General features: G+C 33.4%; 1 protein-coding gene across 2 annotated transcripts; it reads left to right on the top strand.

Annotated features, from left to right (window-relative positions):
* Positions 1-452: 452 nt before the first annotated feature.
* Positions 453-22333, top strand: LOC139498826 (cysteine sulfinic acid decarboxylase-like). Of its 2 annotated transcripts, none has more exons than XM_071287386.1 (12): positions 453-516; positions 8923-9257; positions 10237-10327; positions 10979-11085; positions 13619-13734; positions 14888-15022; positions 15373-15554; positions 16459-16537; positions 17633-17832; positions 18682-18733; positions 19118-19207; positions 21764-22333. In XM_071287386.1, exons 2-12 carry the CDS (start codon positions 8936-8938, stop codon positions 21935-21937), a joined length of 1548 nt encoding a protein of 515 aa, XP_071143487.1. In that variant the 5' UTR covers positions 453-516; positions 8923-8935; the 3' UTR covers positions 21938-22333. The 2 variants fall into 2 exon arrangements, with proteins under 2 accessions (XP_071143487.1, XP_071143486.1); XM_071287385.1 differs by lacking the exon at positions 453-516 and adding an exon at positions 1105-1289.
* Positions 22334-22380: the final 47 nt, after the last annotated feature.

The raw sequence follows: 22380 nt of genomic DNA, 5'->3' as shown, positions 1-22380 counted from the left end.
ATAATATAGAAAAATTAAAATTGAACTAAAATTGACGATCAATTTTTAGTCTGGTATGATCCCCTTTTTTCTCCTTCAATTATTTCAATATTTCAATTTTGTAAATGTTTGAAAAAAAATAGAAAATAAATGATTTGTTTGTCCACCTTTGCTAATGCCCCTTGAACTCTAATGTTCTATTATTCTATATGACATATATTGTATTGTATTATTTTGTATTTCATTGTATTACATTGTATTGTATTGCATTGTATAGTATAAAATTATTGTTTGATTGTATTGCTTGACCCTCGTGGGTGTAATTTTGCAATAAAGATTATATAAACCCTACTACTCTTTTGTGAACTCTGCGGTCACTAAGAAAAGCTATAAATAAAACAAAATCAATATCCCAGTAAGTTTCCATCGTTAAAAATAGAATATCTTGTCCTTAATCTAGAACATAAAAAAAAATCATTACTAAATCACGTGGAATCTCGAGAAGACCGGTGAGGAAGGTACATCGCTTTGTACTAGGTGAGTACATCATGCTAAAATATAAGAAAATTTAACAATTTTTAACATTTATTTTTCTATATAATAAATGTAAAATAATGATGTTTTGTCTTGTGCTATGGTAGAACGAACTTGGTTATTATGGAAAGCCACGTACTGATGTGACCGGTTATTAGTTAAAGCCGACAATATACTAAAAATTGTTTTTGTGTGCCGAGTACCGAACTCAAAGTTGTATGTTTAGTATTATTTTAACAAATTATATAATGATTAATGTGATGATTATTCATCTAAGGAGCATACTATAATAAGAACAATATATATAGTTATCGCTTTTGACAAAATTGCGCTTAAAAAGAGCTACTTCTTTGCAGTTCAATAAATGAAATATATTACTCATAACTTAGCGACTAGTTTTAACCAGAATTAACTAACACCTTGTAACGTTCTGTATGCTGTTTACAGTGAGTTCTTTGTAAAAACGGTATTTACCGGTCGTTGCCGGAAATAACGAGACGAAGAACCACAAAATACTTTACCGAGAACCAATCAAAGGTACATACACATAGGAGAAGAATATCAACTAGTATAATTACCATGGTTACTCATAAAGTTTACGGAACTTTTTGTATAAAAACACCGTTACATTACATAGGAAAAACCAGTAAAAATTCTTTCAGAGGAGTAAATAGACTGACAAATCTGTCTATAATAGCTAACCAAGGGACGCCACTCCTCAGTCTAGAGTGTGAAAAACTCTGTGGAAGTCTTGGATGAGCTACGATTCTTTGAAGGTTAGTTTGGTAATAGTGCTATCATTGGCAGTAATCATTACTCTTATAATTTCTACAAAAAATATCTCACATTAGTCTATGCTGGTATTCTTATGTCCCTCTCCATATATGTAAACTTGCAGTCTATGCCGTCCTTTCGATATTGTCGAAGATGTATTTCTATATTTGCTATGAATCACTAGTGACTGCAAAGCTTTATACCCCCCTCCCCAAAAAAAAAATATATCACTTGAAAAGTAATTTCAACAATACAAACGTATATTGACATCGTATGTCTGTTAGTAATCCAAAAAAAAAAAGTGTTTCTAAATATCAAATGAAAATCAGATGGATGTACTCATTGATACTATAGTAATAGGAGAACATTAACTTAGAAAAGTTACTACTTCCTGTGTGAATACACCTAATCGCTATTTATTCCATTCCGGATAAGTTCTAAAATTACACAACTTTTTCATCCAGTTGAAGCTATCTGGGTCCCTGTTTAAACAATTCACCATGCATGATACTTTTTAATGAGACCTGTTTAAACTACCGTAAATACTTCAAACAAAATATTTTTTTACTTCAATTTTAATTTCGAAAAAAGTGGATCATACTATATCAAAGTTTCTTCATGATCACTTTCTAAAGTTTTTCCTCCCTCAGCTCACTGCTGGTGACCTCCATTTTCAGCCTTCGTGACCTAAACAGGAAGTTGTATAAATGACTGCTTTTCCAGGAATGGACTAAATAGCGATAAGGTGTATTGTGAAGGTCAAGACACAAAAGCCACTAGATGGTGCTGTAAATGCCCTTGTGTTGTTGTACTGAGATATCCTTATAGCCCTGATGAATACCGATCCTGCGCCAAAACAAATTAACCACAGAACAGTGTACGATTACTCAGACAAACTATAGTACCACTGAGATGAAAAAAGCTAGCTAACATAAAGAGACCGGTTGTGTCAAAATGATATTGACCTTAGGATCAGGATCATTCTGTATCCATTAGAACTCATTATCACTAAATCAAACGTTAATTTAGAGACAGGTGTCCTCTTTTGACCTTGACAGTTAAACATCACATACCTAGTCTTTCTTTTGTTAATTTTACTTTCCTTAAAAGCGATGTGCCATTGTCTCATTTTATTGAGTTTATATTCCTTAGTTGCTTAAATATGTGTGTGTTGCAGTGATGCCTCAGATTTTAATGAAAGTGATATTTCCATAAGCATGATATTATATTAAAAAATATATATCATCGCAAAAATCGGTAAAAAAGTATGCCTAATTTTATTAAAAATACATTATATGTAAAGAGTTTTTGGTAGCAGTATAGGATTCCACATGAGAGGACTTGATATTCAGTAGTCTAAACGAATGTTATAGGTAAGACTATATATAAATCATTCAATGCTTTCAATTTGTAGTTGTGTAGATGTGCAGAGAAAATAGTTATTGTTTTCAATATCCTCCAAGCCATCTAAGTGTTGTATAGAGAATGACAGTTTCTCCATTATTGTGTGGTCCTTTTTTGTATACACTCAGTCTGGTCATATGCTTTAGTTATGGCTTACAATATAAAAGACAATAACAGTGCTTCAGGATGGTTTTCTCTTAGATCACAAGCTTACGTTTGAAAAAAAAATAAGTTCACTAGGTCATTTTTAAAATTGACTTACAAAAAGGTCGGTTTTAAACTCTTAAGATGTAGACAGGGTGCTTTTGAATGAGATGCCAGTCACCAGTATCCAAGATCGCTCTTTCTATATGGCACCATGATGATGGAACGTGTTTAACGACCTTGAGTGATTTACAGCCCTCGCATGGTCGGTATATATATATGTGACCCGCCATGACATTTGCAGGCTTATGGAGGTAGAACGTCATTGTTAGAAAAATTATAAACATGATCAATATCGAGATTCAATGAAATACGTGTTTGTGAAGAAGAGATAAACACTTTCCTTGGCTTCTTTTTTGCTGACGCCGAACTATACATCATATATAAGTTTTGAAGAAGTCTTTAATACTTTATCGTTTGAAGTGGAAAATATTTGAATCTACATTTTGATTAAATTGATACAAAAAAAAATCAAATTTCTGCTCTATATATTTCCTTTCATAAATGAAATCTGAAATATATCCCGAACAAATGTACCGTATAAAATGCATATAAGAGATCACCTACTTATAAACTGTTACGCGTCGCATACTAAGTATAGAGACATGCATAATAAATCTAAATTAAAAAAAAGAATATTTAAAGCTTACTTTGACAAATTTTAAACTAACTTCATTTCAACATGTTTAAATTACTCTTACATCTTCTTTTTTATTTATTTACAACTTAATATGCATCCGTGTTTTAATAACTTTTAACGATTGAAACGCGATTTTCTCAAGCATAGAGGCCTTGATAAATGTCATATTTTCGATCGAGGGTTTATCTGCCATGACTAATGACATTTTAAATAGTAGTAAGATTTTTTTAAACTTTAAAGTTGGAGAATCGGAAGGGGAGAGATAATTAATATTAAATGTTACATCCAAACAATTTAATAATATATAAATCAGCATTTGCATGTAATATTAGTTTTATAATAATCTTTGTTGTCAAGCCCCAGTCCCACTAGACCACGATCGCACCACGCTCACCGCGATCTAAAATAAATTAAGATCGTGGCGAGGTCGCGGTATGAGCGGCATGCAAATGTTAATTTTCGTTGCTTTCACGATGCTACTACGTCCTAATTACGCTTCTACAACGATCCCGCTACGATTAAACCACGTTCTCACCGCGCCTATTCTGCGACCTCACTACGCTTATAAAGATCTTTCTACGCTCTTCACGTTCTCACTACGACCATACCACGAGTTATCCGATTGCAACACGATCTTATTGCGATTATAGCACGTTCATACCGCGATCTTACTACGTTCTCAGCAATACCGTCAATATCGTGTTTGATATCAACATAGTTCCATTCCTTCTATTTCTGATTAAAACGGAGATTTCTCGGAAACAATACAGTCATGCCACCAAAATCTACTAGAACACGTGGGCGTGGTGGTAGGGGTTGATGTAGAGGCAGAGGGAGCAAAGTATGAACGCCATACTAAACTCCAAATAGTACACAAGAAACTAAAATTAAAAATAGTATGAGACTAACAAGGGCCAGAGGCTCCTGACTTGGGACAGGCGCAAAAATAGTGGGGATAAACATGTTTGTGAGATCTCAAACCTCCCCCTATACGTCTAGCCAATGAAAAGTAAACGCATAACAATACGCACATTAAAATTCAGTTCAAGAGAAGTCCGAGTCTGATGTCAGAAGATGCATGTGACTAAAGAAAATAAACAAAATGACAATAATACATAAATAACAACAGACTCCTAGCAGTTAACTGACATGCCAGCTCCAGACTTCAATTAAACTGATACTATACTCATAAGTAGTATAATACTTGTCATCAAGAGATGTCGGAACGACCAATCAAACCTAAATTACAACCTATTGCTGGTCCATAAAGATCATGCAAATGACGATATTTTAGTGAACGATAGCAGAGATGACACAGATGTGTCAATATATATAGGAAGATGTGGCATGAGTGCCAATGAGACAACTCTCCATCAACGTAAAAATCTATAAAAGTAAACCATTATAGGCCAAGGTACGGCCTTCAATACGGAGCCTTGGCTCACACAGAACAGCACGCTATAAAGGGTCCAAAAAAATACTAATGTTAAACCATTTAAACGGGAAAAACCAACGGTTTAATCTATATAAAAACGAGAAGCATGGTTGAGCCGTTAGAGCACATAGATAAATACATTCAGACAAACAAAATCTAGGGAGTTTTTTTTATATATTTTATGTGAAAATGACAATAAAAATGATGGTCGTAGTGATAACGTAGTAAGGTCGTGAGAAGAGCGTGATGAGGACGGCAAGAGCGTGCTAGAATCGTACTATGGTCGTGAACAGCGTGGTAAAGTCGTAGTGGAAGCGTAGTTGGGTCGCGGTGAGAACGTGATGGTCGTAGTAAGGTCGTGATAACGTCGCTGCGAGATCGTAGCGCAATCTCTCTGAATAGAATCACGCTTTCGCTACGCTCTCGCTACGATTGTACAGCGACCTTTGCGATCTTACTACGATTTTAGTGCGCTCTCACTACGCTTCCACTACGACCTAATTTCGCCACCACCGCACCACGATTGTTTTGAACATGTTCAAAGTTGGCCACGCTCTTCACGATCTTGAAGACCTCACCACGACCGTGGTACGACCTTACTGCGACCTACACGATCGTACCACGATCATCAAAATTTGCATGTTTTTCACAGATCGTAGTGCGATCGTGGCCTAGTGGGACTGGGGTATGATCACTTAAACAAAATATTAAAACCTGTTTGTGACAAACTAAAGGAAAAAAAACATACGTTATGTAGTGTGATTTTGTCCTTGTACAACATTTAAAGGGGGAGGGCAGAAAATTCCATATGGGGTTAGTGCAAAGTAAGATAACGACCTATTTACTGTGAAAGGTTGTGGAGAAGTAGAGACGTACGTTTAAAAATATGTCTCGGGGGGGGGGGGGATTTATTAAATTTAAAAAGTAATACATGTAGTAACAAAAGAAGAAAATGTTACACGTTACCGATTTAAAGGTTTAGTGTAACCTTGAGATCGGTCATGTTTTGATAATGAATTCATTCCAAGGCTGTTGAATAAATGATTTAGTATTGATTTGTTTCACAAATGTCAGGAGAAAGTCAGCCATACGTACACATTATACGTTCTTATATATGTAAATGCAGTTGAAGCATAGTTTTAGCATGTTAAATAGTATGAAAGGGTATCACAAGGTAAAGACGGAGACATATCTACAAATGAAAATATATGCTTCTGATTGGTGAAGGTCACATATCAACCGTGGTATGCATACATACATTGCCTGATACACTGTATATACACAGTTAACGACGCAAAAGAAAATAGATTTAAATAAGACAGGTATATCATGTATATTTGTATTTATATTTTTATTTTTTTCACATGATACGGTTTTTTTTAATGGTAATCAACAGTATTGTCTATTTTACTTGTCCAGAAAACTCATTACCATTCTCTTTTGTGCATCAACATGTGCAAGAAATGGATGTTTATGCGAGTAACGCGATAACCGTCACTAATATAGGTTGGTTCCCTCCGTAAAATATGCAGTATGCTTTCGGAATATACAAAAACACAATGTGTTAATAACAACAACAACAATTTTTATTAAGAACAAAAAAAAAAAAAAACACAATGTGTTAATAAGAACAAAAAAAAAACACAATGTGTAAAAGAAAGAATAAAAAAAATCACAATGTGTAAAAGAAAGAATACAAAAAACACAATGTGTAAATTAAGAATCAGTTGTTAGTACACGGGTAACTGTTGCAGTCTATCACTAGCACAACAATAATCTCTTTCCTTTCCGGAGCACACCTTATATGCACTGATAAAACTTTAATTTTTTGTTCGTCTGTCAAGAGTTAGACTTTTCTACCCATTCGATCATGCTGAGCATCTTCATCTTTCGACTTCGACTATGATGCTAACGATGATCTGTTATTGTCCCTTTCGGAATCTCTTTCTAAATTTCACGTTGTTTCCCAACCAAAAAGAAGTGGTTAGGATTGTAATTCTTGGTATACCTACAAATAAGAAAAAAAGAATATGTTTCTAACCACTGAGAGTTAATGATATGATCATGCTTTCTAATTGTAAATTAGAGTTTTGACCACAATTTCACGGTCCATTGGACACAGAAAATGGTAGTGTCATCTAGATTCTGTTGGTTTTATATGTAGCAAGCCCCGTTGCTTGTTTCCGCATCTGCTTTAATATAATAAAAAAAAAGCAAAGGAGGGGGGCAAATACGAAAGCTTTGTATAATCATCTGCTACGAATTACAGTTAAAACGTTATTCATTTTGGGTGGCCTAATAGCGTAGACACTTAAGATTATGCTACAGATAGGGAAGGAAGGAATTAAAGTTATTATATCTTGGCTTAGTAATGAGAACACGTTCGATGTTGTAAAGTGCAAGGAAGTAAAATCGTTAACCAAGGTCAAGACCAAGAATGATTTTCAGTGGCGGATCCAGAACTTTTCCTAAAGGGGGGGTTTGGGCTCCAGTCATGCTTCAATGATTCCCTATATAATCAACCAATTTTTTCCCACGAAAGGGGGGCCAGGGCCCCCACCCCTCCTGGATCCACCTATGATTTTTGTTATACTCTACACATATCTGATGTCTCTACTTTGATCTTCTATCTTTCATAAACCCATAACCTCTTAATATATAAGTATCTATCAGTATACGTACTTATTTCTCTAGCAATACGATGAATACGTTCTTGTGTCATGTCTCTCAGCAGTGTCAACATCGAAATTATTTTGGTCTATCTCGCGTCACCGTGTGCGGACAGTTGGCGGGAGAAGATATTTATGAACATTCCGTTGGAGATGCAAATGATTTGAAACGAAAGTAATAGAATATGAAAAAACGAAACATTTTCCCCTGTCTTTTCTTCTGTTAGTGTATGACGACAGGCACCGTCGTCTCAGATTTTTTTTTCTATATACCTTTATATAAGGTATATAGGGAAACAAATGCAATCATATAAAGGTATATAGGTGGGAATCTGAGACGAGTGCATGTGTGTATGACGTATTTCTCGCAAAACGGGAAGGGAAATATTTCATTTTTAAAAGGCAACTGCATGGCTGCGGTTACATTGAAATGCAATGATATTACATTTTGTAATAAAAAAAGTTATTGTTACATTGAAGACTCTGAATTGCCGGAATGTAGAGTTGGTTAATGAATTAATTACTAGTTTAATTTAACAGTCTATTGAAGAAGCGATTCGATAAAAACTTTTCTTATATCAACGAGCGATATTGTCTCATATCAACGAGTTGCATTGTGGGAAATTTCAGACGAATGTTAGCATTTGTACGAAGAAAGGCCGATTTCTCGGTATAAAGTAATGAATCTTTTCTTAAGACAGGGTGACATTTAAAACGACATACGTATGGTGTATAATTTCCATGAATTATATTATGTAATAACAAGCAAGGTGTATTTAAACGAGAAAATTGAATTTTTGAATAAATGAAACATAAATGCACGATTTATCAATTGTAGATGTACACATTCTATAAATATCATGTAGCAAATTCAGTGGAATGCAATTGAGATGAATTCAATTGTTTGCTATTAAAGCCAAAATCACCTATAAGTCAAAGATACATGCTATATTTTATTATATCAATGCGATATTTGTCTTATATCATAGCAAGGATTTGTACTGTACAAATCTTTGATCATAGCAAGGATTTGTATAGTAAGACTGTTAAACAGCAGATACATATATTCATAATATATATCTTTGGTAAATAATAATATTTCCTGGATATCATCATGGTCATTCCGTAGGAGATAATAATTTTAATTGCTATTAAGAAAACAGGAACGAAATTTGTGTCGAGACCAATTTTTCGTACACACCATACCCCTTCAAAGGCCAATAACTCCTTAAGGTGTCATTAAATAATTTTACTCATTTCGACTTACTCTATTTATTTCATAGGTAAAAAGTAAAAATGGAAAACGGCCAAACTACTTCAACCAATAATGGTGTCAGTGATGTCAAAAAGTTGAAAATGGAACGTAATACAATGAATGGTGCCACCAATGGGGCAAATGGTGCCCCAGCAGAAGATCAGCACCATTTCCTGACAAAACTTATGGATCTGATGATCACAGAGGGTATTGACAAAGCCAATGACAGGAAAAATAAAATTGTGGAATTCAAACACCCCAAAGAACTAGAGAAAATTGTAGATCTGAAATTGAAGGACCCAACCAGTGATGACCGTCTGCTGGATATATGTAATGATGTGATAAAATACAGTGTAAAAACAGGTTAGATTACTTTGACAAAATGTTTGCTAGGAGAAAGGGAGGTAATTTGCAATAAGTTGAAAAATTTTAATGTTAAAAAGTGCTAAAAAAAATCATGTCTTATTTTAGTAATTTGATTATCGTGATAAAAAAGGAATAGATACTAAAGGTATTTTTGAATCATTATCTCATAATTGAAAGACTGGAAACTCCATGTTTAAAAAAAAAAGAAAACAAAACTAACTGATTAACAAATCATCAAAACACTACATAGATAAGATATATTTGAACCCTAAAAAAAGGGGGGGGGGGGGGGAGGGGTTGAATTTCTGTGCTTCATAACTACATAAGACTAAATGCAATTTTTGAAAAGTGGATCATGATAAAACAAAATCCTACATTTTAATTCCCTAGTTCATGTCTGTGATTTTTTTTCAGTCCCAAAATATTCTTTTGTATTTATGCACAACTTCCTGCAATTTTCACAGTTCTTTCTCCCCCCCCCCTTTTCCCCAGAAAAAAAAGATTAAAAAAAAAGAAAAAAAAAAACCACCAACAAATAAAAAGTTTGATGACAACCAAACAGTTGAGGAATATATATACAAATGAATTGTTTACTTTAATAGTTTTAATTTCAATATTGTTATTTTCTCAAACTGAACATAAATAAGGGAGATAATTTGTTTCCTTTTTATCAGGTTTCATACACTTTAATTCTCAGTTGTCCGTCCACTTATTCGATACAATTCTAATGTTTGGACTCTAATTTTTAATTGATATGTCAATAAATGTACTCACTTATTTATGAGTTAGAGTTAAAGGTTTACATCAATGAAACCGCAACCCAACAAAATATAGGGGGCCTGACACTTTTATACTAAATTTATACTGCATTGCATGTTAACAAACACATTATTCATGTTATTACTAGATAATGTGTGTAAATTCCATTGTTTCATTGTACTACAACAAACATAGAAGTATTTTGTAATTGTTGTAGGACATCCTAGGTTTTTCAATCAGTTGTTTGGTGGTCTGGATGAGTATACCCTTGGTGGTGCATGGCTTACAGAAACATTGAATTCTAGCCAGTAAGTTGTTATTCCGTCTTTGAAAGGTTGTCATATATACATGATACTAGTAAAAGGGAGCTTCCATTTGATTTTAATGGGTGGCTAGGATGAAATTTGAAAAAAGGCAAGACAGGAGTTTTGAGTGAAAAAAATACTTGGCAAAAAAAGAGAAAAGCAGAAGGACAATTTATACTAAAAAAAAGTCAGGATACACTTATAAAAAAGGTAGGACCCAATAGAGCGAAAAATTTAAAGGCAGGACAGTGATAACAACTAAAAAAGGCAGGACCAAACTTTTCATCCTTGTCCCCCATTAAAATCAATTGGTAGCTCTCTAAGAAGACAGTAATATACAAAAAGCTTTTCTCATATATATCTAATTTGTGACAATACATGCTTAAAATTTCTTGTTTTTCATGTTTTTTAATGTTCAGAAAGTATGATTTGTATTTATGATGCAACTTAGGATTCAGACAACAGGTGGTGCCACCTGCATATGCTCCCTGTAAAGTATTGGAAACAAAATTATAATTAGCTGCTAAGTCAAAAAAGATATAGTTCTTAATGGCTCATCCCCACCTAACATCAACTCAAAGATCAGCATCTGTGACAATTGCTAATGGACTGATATGACTTACTGAAATTGATGTGCTTTTTAAACTTAACCAGGTACACATATGAAGTCAGCCCAGTGTTTACTTTGATGGAGCAATGTGTTATCAGGAAAATGCTGAATTTTGCAGGAATTGAAAATGGAGATGGAATATTTTGTCCAGGTAAATTTTTATGCTGCATTCAGATGAAATTTATTTCCTTATTAATTTTTTATACGACCGCAAATTTTGAAAAATTTTTCGTCGTATATTGCTATCACGTTGGCGTCGGCGTCGTCGTCGTCGTCGTCGTCGTCGTCGTCGTCCGGCGTCCGAATACTTTTAGTTTTCGCACTCTAACTTTAGTAAAAGTGAATGGAAATCTATGAAATTTTAACACAAGGTTTATGACCACAAAAGGAAGGTTGGTATTGATTTTGGGAGTTTTGGTCCCAACATTTTAGGAATTAGGGGCCAAAAAGGGCCCAAATAAGCATTTTCTTGGTTTTCGCACTATAACTTTAGTTTAAGTTAATAGAAATCTATGAAATTTTGACACAAGGTTTATGACCACAAAAGAACGGTTGGGATTGATTTTGGGAGTTTTGGTATCAACAGTTTAGGAATTAGGGGCCAAAAAAGGGCCCAAATAAGCATTATTCTTGGTTTTCGCACAATAACATTAGTTTAAGTAAATAGAAATCAATGAAATTTAAACACAATGTTAATGACTACAAAAGGAAGGTTGGTATTGATTTTGGGAGTTTAGGTCCCAACAGTTTAGGAATTAGGGGCCAAAAAGGGACCCAAATAAGCATTTTTCTTGGTTTTCGCACCATAACGTTAGTATAAGTAAATAGAAATCTATGAAATTTAAACACAAGGTTTATGACCATAAAAGAAAGGTTGGGTTTGATTTTGGGAGTTTTGGTCCCAACATAATAAGGGGCCCAAAGGGTCCAAAATTAAACTTTTGTTTGATTTCATCAAAATTGAATAATTGGGGTTCTTTGATATGCTGAATCTAACTGTCATGACTGTGTATGTAGATTCTTAACTTTTGGTCCCGTTTTCAAATTGGTCTACATTAAGGTCCAAAGGGTCCAAAATTAAACTTAGTCTGATTTTAACAAAAATTGAAATCTTGAAGTTCTTTGATATGCTGAATCCAAAAATGTAATTAGATTTTTTATTATGGGCCCAGTTTTCAAGTTGGTCCAAATCAGGATCTAAAATTATTATATTAAGTATTGTGCAATAGCAAGTCTTTTCAATTGCACAGTATTGCGCAATGGCAAGAAATATCTAATTGCACAATATTGTGAAATATCAAAAAAAATTTTAATTAGAGTTATCTTTCTTTGTCCAGAATAGTAAGCAAGAAATATCTAATTGCAAAATATTGTGCAATAGCAAGATTTTTTTTTAATTGGAGTTATCTTTCTTTGTCCAGAATCAACTTAAATCTTTGTTATATACAATATACAATGTATATTCACTTTTTACTACCAACTGATAAATTAAAATAATCTTTACCATTCAGTGATAACAAGCAGTTTTTTTACATCTTAATATTTTATGATGTATCTAAATGAGTAGTTATTGTTGCAAACTCCATTAGAAATTTTAATTGAGATTAGTTTTGGAATAAGGGAAAGGGGGATGTGATTAAAAAAATTGGGTTCAATTTTTCTCATTTGAAATTTCATAAATAAAAAAGAAAATTTCTTCAAACATTTTTTTGAGAGGATTAATATTCAACAGCATAGTGAATTGCTCTAAGAGAAACACAAATTTTAAGTTCATTAGAACACATTCATTCTGTGTCAGAAACCTATGCTGTGTCAACTATTTAATCACAATCAAAATTTAGAGCTGAATCCAGCTTGAATGTTGTGTCCATACTTGCCCTAACCGTTCAGGGTTCAACCTCTGCGGTCGTATAAAGCTACGCCCTGCGGAGCATCTGGTTTTAAATTGATTTGTAAAATTGACAAATTTGAATCATGTTTAATTATGCATTTGAGGCACAGTTTGGAAATTCTGACAAAGTCAATCTACCAAACTTCAATACTTTAATATGATCGAGGACTCTATTAAATGGATTGGTTGGCCAATAGGGTTCTAAGTTCAAAAGCTAGTCATTTACCAGTATACTTTAAAATCATACTAAATAGCAACAAAAAAAACAACCAAAAACGATTATGATTAACATCTTCATAATCTTCAAGGTCAGAGGCATCAGTAGCCACTCAGACAAGTTTTAGGAACCAAAAATAACTGGTCTTTATTTCTAAATAAAAAATCACCAAAGATAGTTCATACTGCACATCAGGAATAGCTCAAATCAATTTATGTATTACAGCACAAATAGTGGAGAGGAATTAATGAATTACTTAACAATTCACAAAAAAAGAATTCATACATCACATCACAAAAAGAATTCATAAGTCAATGACAAACAGGGGAGACAAATTCATAAAGCACTTTAATAATAACTGGATGAAACTTACTCATAAACACCCCATGGATAGCAAATACCAATTTAGATATAGCACATGATCATGATAATGAATAGCAAACCCTCATTCAAGAATTTGTTGTCATGTTTCTGCTTATTTCATTAGTATCAAATTTCATACCTTTATATTATATTCCAATCAATATGTTTGCACTTAGACATTATTTTTCCTGTACAAAATACGATTTATTCCAGGCGGCTCCATTTCCAACATGTATGCACTTAACGTAGCTCGGTATCAACGATTTCCAGATTGCAAAATGAAGGGGATGCAAGCCCTACCTAAAATTTGTGTATTGACCTCAGAGAAGGTAGTCCATAGCAACAGTTAAACATTTCAATATTCTATATGATTTTTGTGGCCATTCTGTCACTAGCCTTTATATTTTAGCACCCCATGATTCTCTATTATTTATTACCTAGCTGTTTTTCTTGTTTCTGTGTTTTCTTAACCCTTTCTAGACCCTAATAATTAGTCTGACATTAAGCAATTATAAAACAATTCATATGAAAAAATATATGGGAAATTTATGTAGGTGTAAATAGTTTTGATGCTATATGATTTATTTTGGTCTATTGATGTAGCCTGGTTTTCAGTAGTCTGAGATACTATATTCTTGTCCTTTCGTCTTGTGTGCAAATTTGTTTTATTGAAAATAAAACATTTCGCCTTACTGCAGATTCATTATTACTTGTGGGATACCAAATTTCGTGGATTTCATGGTTAAAGGCAACGATAATTTTAAAGAAAAAAATTTCTATATGCTATAGCGTTGTACACAGACTTTGGAACACCATGCAAACAAATTTCTGAGAAAATACAATTTTTCTCATCTCCAGAAAATCCAAGACAGCGAAAAATAAATTAATCCACAGTATTTTTGATATCAACTTTTCAATAGAATAGAAGCTTATTCTAAGTATTCATCAGACAGAGAAAGCTTATAAATTAAAGATAACTATTTTGTTTTGAATTCTTAGTGTGAAAAGCCAAAAAATTTAATCTATTAATAGAATATTTTTTATACTCTACATTTAATAGTTGCCCATTTTACCAGATGGGCTTTTAATTTTTTTTTTCATTCTCTTTTAATTACAGAGTTTTAGTCTCAAAATATTGAAATCTAAAATCAAATTAAGACAAAAAACATACAAGAAAGCAAAATATACCGAAAGGACATTCAAACTCATTAGTTGAAATAAAACTGACCATGCCATGGCAGCAAAAATCATTTTTTTTTTTTAATTACAAAAAAAGGATCAAAAGACGTACAACAGTATTAAAAACCCGACATTGAAAGAAAAAAAAACTAAGCAACACGAACTCCACCTAAAATCGAGGGGTAATCTCAGATACTTTGGAAGGGTAGCAGATACTGCTCAAAATGTGGCACCCATATTTTTTATAAGTAGCACATTAAATATCAGATTTGTATTACTGAAGATATTTAATTTTTTCTACAGGGACATTATTCATTGAAGAAGGGAGCTGGTTTTCTAGGTATTGGTATGGACAATGTTCTACCTATTAAAACTGATGATCAGGGTAGAATGTGTCCCAAAGCATTGGAAGAAACTATACAAGACTGTATATCAAAGGTATATGTCCATAAAATGTGTTCTGAATTATGCAAGATAATTCATAAAGTATGTTAGGTAAATTAGAAAGTAACTATATAATGTCAGAGATGTCGTAATTATAAAAAAAAGTTTATAAGAAAATTTTTAATATTACCTTCTTCGAATAGAAATCATCCTTATGCAAATTGATATCAGAACATCTATTTACTTATTTAGGGTTGGAAAAATCTCTATGCAAAGTCTTTAACTGGAGATATACATGAAATAAGAACCCTGTACACAACATACCACCAACCAGCTTTTAATTTCCTATTTAAATGTTCTAAAAGTCTTATCACTGTACCATCATTTTCCTATTTGATTTACAGGGCATAGTACCATACATGGTCAATGCAACATCAGGTTCTACTGTCCTTGGAGCATATGACCCCCTGGAAGCAATAGCTGACATCTGTGAGAAATACAAAATATGGATGCATGTAGATGGAGCATGGGGAGCAGGTTGTTTGTTGTCACGGAAATATAAGGGGTTCATGAAGGGAATTGAAAGGTAATTACTGTGCTAAAAAGAGATATGGGACTTTGACATTATTGATGTTATTGACAAGAGTTATGGGACTTTGACGTTATTGAAGCTATTGACAATAGTTATGGGACTTCGACATTATTGAAGCTATTAACAAGAGTTATGGGACTTTGACATTATTGAAGCTTTTGACAAGAGTTATGGGACTTTGACATTATTGAGGCTATTGACAAGAGTTATGGACTTTGACATTATTGAAGCTATTGACAAGAGTTATGAGACTTTGACATTATTGAAGCTATTGACAAGAGATATGGGACTTTGACATTATTGAAATGTAATTACCCCGGTACTGTGTCTGGAATTATTGTAAGATACAAGTGATAGCCAAGATTAATACTTATTTTCGAGACTGTCTGTTCTACTGTTTCTGATTTTTTTTTTTTTTACATACAAGTCTTGTGATTATGTATTGTATCTATGCACTGTTAGACAATGTCACATTACCTTTTCATCAAGATGAGGAAATTAAAAAAGAACAGTTTGGTCAACTTTTATAAGTGCAAATCTATTTAAATGATAAATTGCTTTTGTTGAATTTGCTTGTGTAAAAATCTAGACATGTGCATAGAAAATGTCCTGTGAAATGACTTCTACACATTAAAAAAACACCTATTCTAGAACTCGTAGCTCCCCTTCCAAAGCCTTTAAAAGAAACACATAAGACAAGAGATGAAAAAAATACATTTAAGTTTTTGAAAAAGAGTCTACTTAGCCAAAGATTTTTTATATAAATACTGAATTAATAAATTTTTATCTATTTGGTTCCTCTTATTTCTCATTAACTACAAATTACATAGAAACAGAAAATATATATATATATGAACAATTACATAAAATATTAAAGTATTGTTTGTTTATTTTACAGGGCAGATTCTTTAACATGGAATCCCCATAAAATGATGGGAACAAACTTACAAGCTGCAGTTTTCCTTACTAAACATAAGGTAAGAACAATATTGATATTCAATGAAAACTATCTCTATCTGTTTAGTTAATTGGCCAGTGTGAGAAATTGCTATCACTTTGAGTCCATCTTTATCTGTCAACTGCTAAATTATTGGATAATTTCTCTAAGACTACTGGTATAAGTAGTCAAACTTATGCTGAGTTCACACGTAATTCGAATTCTATTCGCATTAACTAATTTGAATTAGTTTAATTCGCATTCGAAACGTTTTACGTCCTAACGTCAATTATAATTCGAATTGCAATGCGCATCAAAGTCGCTTAATTGTCCAAACGACGTTAACTTTTAATTTGTATTAACAAAAGCGTATTTCTAATGCGAATTTGATAATTTGAAGAGTGCGTGAACCTGATTAGCGAATTCGATTCGCATTCGATTCAAATTCAATTCGAATTAAATGTGCATGTGAACGAGGCATAACTTTATCACTAGCCTGTTATGAGTTTGAGCATGTGGCTTTACTCAAATCTTAGTTGACTAGGATTGTCAGTTTTCTTACTGAAGGTCAGGGGTTCTGTACTCTTCAGGCATTCTGAATGCCTCAAAACTGACCACCACAAAACAGTGCAATAGTGCTGACAGTGGCGTTAAACATCAATCAATCAATCTAATACTACTAAAAGATATAAGAAGATATGGTATGACTACCAATAAGACAACTCTATTTGAAATTAAACTGGTCTGGGATCCTTAGGGTATCTAGTAAAAAATGTTATGTATTGAGCAAATCTGATGTGATAAAAATGCATGGCTTGCAACTAGCAAATTGTGTCTAAATGATTGGCGTTCAACACATATGATCATCTATTTGAAATTACAAATGGTTTGTCGACGAAACGCGCATCTGGCGTATATACGAAATTTAGTCCTGATATCTATGATGAGTTTATTGTCATCCTTAGGGTATTTAGTTTAAAAAATTGTTGAAAATGTTTTGTATTTAGCAAATCTGATGTGATAAAAATGCATGAATTTTAACTTGCAAATTGTGCTTAAGTTATGAGTGTTCAACACTTATTATAATCATTCAATTGTATTTATCAATATTTATAAATTTAATGTTGACTTTCAGACAGTCCTGTTAGATGCCCATTCAGCAAAGGCCAAGTATTTGTTTCAACAAGACAAATTCTACGATGTTTCCTACGACACAGGAGACAAATCTATACAATGTGGACGTAAAGTGGATGCTCTGAAGGTGTGGACAATGTGGAAGGCTAAAGGTGACGCTGGACTAGAGGAAGATATTGATAATTTATTTTCCTGTTCAAGGTATGACATATGTCAAGTAGGATTCCATCTGATTGGTTGATTGATTGTTAGTGTTTTAAAGCCACTTTTAGACTATTTACCGGATTTGTTATCACATAAGCAACACGACGGGTGCTGCATGTGGAGCAGGATCTGCTTACCCTTCCAGAGCACCTGAGATCACCCCTAGTTTTTTGGTGGGGTTCGTGTTGTTTATTCTTTAGTTTTCTATGTTGTGTCGTGTGTGCTGTTGTTTGTTTGTCTTTTTCATTTTTAGCCATGGCGTTGTCAGTTTGTTTTAGATTTATGAGTTTGACTGTCCCTTTGGTGTCTTTCGTACCTCTTTAAAGCGCTACTTTTGGGTTATTGTCTGTCGCCAGTTTTTATTGGTGGGGGAAGCCCGACACAGAATGAATGTGGTCTAGGAAAACTTACAATCCTAGTCAATTAAGATTGGAGTCCAGTGCACCTGGACAAGCGAGGTTTGAACTCACAACCTCAGTGTTGACTGGCTAATGATTACATTAGTAGAACTACTTAGACCACTGGACCACTGAGGCTCCCTGGACTCTATCAGATCTTTGTATCAAGTGTGATATGATCATATTTCAATCTTATCAAATTTTAAGACACATTTTAAGGCTTGATAAGCATCTCAGATAATTAAAATTCCACTGCCAAGATTAGAGATATATAGTATTGCACCAGATTTGGTTGCAGAGTCTGTTTCCCTTAAGTATTTTAGACAATGTGTAGAAATTTATATTTTTTTTATATGTCCCTGGTGACCTATGATAGTAGAGGGGCATTATTTTATGAGTAAAAAAAATAAATGTATTTTATGTGTAATTTTGAAGTGTTGTTTTACAGGTACCTTACACAGTTAGCTAAGGCAAGAGATGGGTTTAAAATGGTACAAGAAGTGAGTTAATATTTTAATAATTATTTAAACGTATTAATGACAGATACTATTGTTTCATTTTTTTCATGGAATAAGGAGAACTGGCATGAATATTGATTTTTTTTTTTTGGCCAAACAAATAAAGAAAATAGCCTGAAAATAAAAATAAAAAATGAAAATAACCCCCCTAAATAAGAAAATTAACAACAAAAAAGTGTGAATATTTGTTTAATATACCAAAAAAAGAAGATATATTATATTACATAAATACCCATCTCCAAGTCAAATCCAGAAGTTCATTAAACCTTACAAAATCAAATGTTGTCAACCAATTGAAAGAGTGAAAAAACATGGAACATGAAAGTGAATGATTCTATATGTACAAATGTATACATACTATTTCAGCCCCAGTGTACTAATGTGTGTTTTTGGTATATACCTAAGAGACTGAGAGGAAAACCTGAAACAGAAGAATGGTGGGAGCAGGTCGGAAAGGTAGGTGTATCTTAATTTTATTTGAACTGTCTAAAAATAGAACAGATCCTATATTTTATGATAAAGGGGCTGTTCAAAAACTTAAAGAAAGGGGGGGGGGGGGGCTGGGAGGCACTCAAGAAAAGTAAATGAGCTGCGTCGGATTGAAAATGGTCTTATGCAAATAAATATCAATACATGTATATATAACTTATTTCGGGTTGACAATTGACAAACTCTCTAAGCAAAGTCTGTAACTATTTGAAAATTTAGTTGTTATTAAACCCTACAAAATAGGCCCACATTTTTATGCCCCACCTACTATAGTAGAGGGGCATTATGTTTTCTGGTCTGTGCGTCCTTCCGTCTGTCCGTTTGTTCGTTCGTTCGTTCAGGTTCAAGTTTTTGGTCAAGGTAGTTTTTGATGAAGTTGAAGTCCAATCAACTTCAAACTTAGTACACATGTTCCCTATGATATGATCTTTCTAATTTATTTGCCAAATAAGATTTTTAATCCCAATTTCACGGTCCACTGAACATAGAAAATGATAATGCGAGTGGGGCATCCGTGTACTATGGACACATTCTTGTTAATCATGTTTATGTGTACTTGAAATTGTATAAGGTCAATTTCTATCTGAAGCAGCTCAAATGCTGTTGTTTTCATCTTCGAATTCCTTTATACAATAGAAGTTTGTAAGAATTTTCACTTTAGTTTGCTGCAACTGAATGTTATGAAACTTAAACACAATGGTTATTACTACAAAACACAGATCAAGTTTAAATTTGGTAGCATCACTTTTACCATGATAGAGTTATGCCCCTTTACAAATAGAAAAATGGCTGAATTTCTTGTTTCTTTTACCGTTTACTTTACTTTGCTTCTCCAAAAATGTTGAAACTTTTACACAATGCTTATTACCTTAAAAAAAGACCAAATTTGAATTTGGTTGCATTGCTTTTACCGTTCTTGAGTTATGCCCCTTAATAAATTGAAATATTGCTTAAGATTATGTTTCCAGTCTCTAACTTAAGTTTGCCTCAACTATTAAAATGATATGAAACATATACACAATACTTGCTACCACAAAATTCAGAAGAAGTACAAATTTTGGTAATGTCACTTTTACAGTTCTGGAGTTATGTCCCTTTGTAATATTATATGCAAGCTAGGGCATCATTTGTGTCCTATGGATACATTCCCTAATTTTTGTCGAGCCTGCAACTTTTGTTGCAGAAAGCTCGACATAGGGATAGTGATCCGGCGGCGGCGGCGGCGGTGTTAGCTAACTTCTTTAAAGCTTTATATTTTAGAAGGTGGAAGACCTGGATGCTTCATACTTTGTATATAGATGCCTCATGTTACTAAGTTTCCGTCAGTCACATGTCCAATGTCCTTGACCTCATTTTCATGGTTCAGTGACCACTTGAAAAAAAAGTTCAAATTTTTTGTAATGTTGAATTCTCTCTTATTATAAGTAATAGGATAACTATATTTGATATGTGCGTACCTTGCAAGGTCCTCATGTCTGTCAGACAGTTTTCACTTGACCTCGACCTCATTTCATGGATCAGTGAACAAGGTTAAGTTTTGGTGGTCAAGTCCATATCTCAGATACTATAAGCAATAGGGCTAGTATATTCGGTGTATGGAAGGACTGTAAGGTGTACATGTCCAACTGGCAGGTGTCATCTGACCTTGACCTCATTTTCATGGTTCAGTGGTTATAGTTAAATTTTTGTGTTTTGGTCTGTTTTTTTTCATACTATATACAATAGGTCTACTATATTTGTTATATGGAATGATTGTAAGGTGTACATGTCTAGCGGGCAGATGTCATGGGACCTTGACCTCATTTTCATGGTTCAGTGGTTATAGTTAAATTTTTGTGTTTTGGTCTGTTTTTTTTCATACTATATACAATAGGTCTACTATATTTGTTGTATGGAATGATTGTAAGGTGTACATTTCTAGCGGGCAGATGTCATGTGACCTTGACCTCATTTTCATGGTTCAGTGGTCAAAGTTAGGTTTTTGAGTTTTGGTCTTTTTATCTAATACTATATGCCATAGGTCAACTATATTTGGTGTATGGAAATATTTTATGATCTTTATGTCAGTAGCGCAGGTTTCTTTTGACCCTGACCTCATTTTCACGGTTCATTGCACAGTGTTAAGTTTTTGTGTTTTGGTCTATTTTTCTTAAACTATAAGTAATAGGTCAACTATATATGTTGTATAGAAGCGTTGTTAGCTGTACATAGCTGCCTGGCATGGTTCATCTGACCTTGACCTCATTTTCATGGTTCATTGGTCTTTGTTTCGTTATCTTGGTTAATGTTAAGTTTATGAGACAGTTGTAATAATGCTTTATACTTGGGACTATCTACATAATATCAATGATTAGTATAGAAGGCGAGACATTTCAGCGTGTGCACTCTTGTCTTTTAATATGGGTTGTTAGGGTCTTAAATAAGTGCATCTTTTTCACTCCTTCTTTACATGTAATTCTGGAACAATTCTTATGTTAAAATTAGTATCATCTATTTAAAACTGATTTGTTTATATTTTGCAAGGTTGCTCCTGTTATCAAACAGAAAATGGTGGAAAAGGGAACACTTTTGATTGGTTATCAGCCTGATGGTGACCTTGTGAACTTTTTCAGAATGATTTTTTCCAATAATGCAGTTACAAAAAGTGATGTTGAATTCATTATTGATGAAATAGACAGATTAGGCTGTGATTTATAGTATTAACCATGAACCTTTTGTCCTAATTATATGTACACGATGATTATCGTCAAACAAATTTAACTATAGAAAATTCAGAAATGAACTTGGTGAAGATTTCATGAAACCAAGCTATTAAATGCTGTGCCTTTTTACCAGGTAGTAGTGATCATGTATATCATTATTTTGTTATTTTACTTTGTCAGTACACCATTTCAAACTGTAGTACGTGCCTAGTCAAAAGTTGTTCTTCAATGCCTAATTTTCTTTCTTGCCATTTTAATTGATAACTAATGTTGTAAATTTCAAAGCAGGGGCGGGGATCCAGCCATTTTAAAACGGGGGGTCCCAACCCAGGATATAGTGGGGGTTCCAACTATATGTCCCCATTCAAATGCATTGATTGACCAAAAAAAAGGGGGGTGTCCTACCCCTGGATCCGCCACTGATAAGTGTTAAAGAAA

This window comes from Mytilus edulis, chromosome 12 (genome assembly GCF_963676685.1).
Source record: "Mytilus edulis chromosome 12, xbMytEdul2.2, whole genome shotgun sequence".
In the NCBI taxonomy this organism is placed as follows: domain Eukaryota; kingdom Metazoa; phylum Mollusca; class Bivalvia; order Mytilida; family Mytilidae; genus Mytilus; species Mytilus edulis.
Note: the sequence above shows the minus strand (reverse complement) of the source record. Positions and strands in the feature narration are given on the sequence as shown.

Excerpts from the sequence above, each read along its gene's own strand:
- LOC139498826 (XM_071287386.1), top strand. The coding sequence starts at position 8,936 with ATGGAAAACGGCCAAACTACTTCAACCAATAATGGTGTCAGTGATGTC. Across the intron at positions 15,023-15,372 it reads TACAAGACTGTATATCAAAG|GGCATAGTACCATACATGGT; the intron begins GTATATGTCCAT and ends TTTGATTTACAG. Across the intron at positions 15,555-16,458 it reads TTCATGAAGGGAATTGAAAG|GGCAGATTCTTTAACATGGA; the intron begins GTAATTACTGTG and ends TTTATTTTACAG.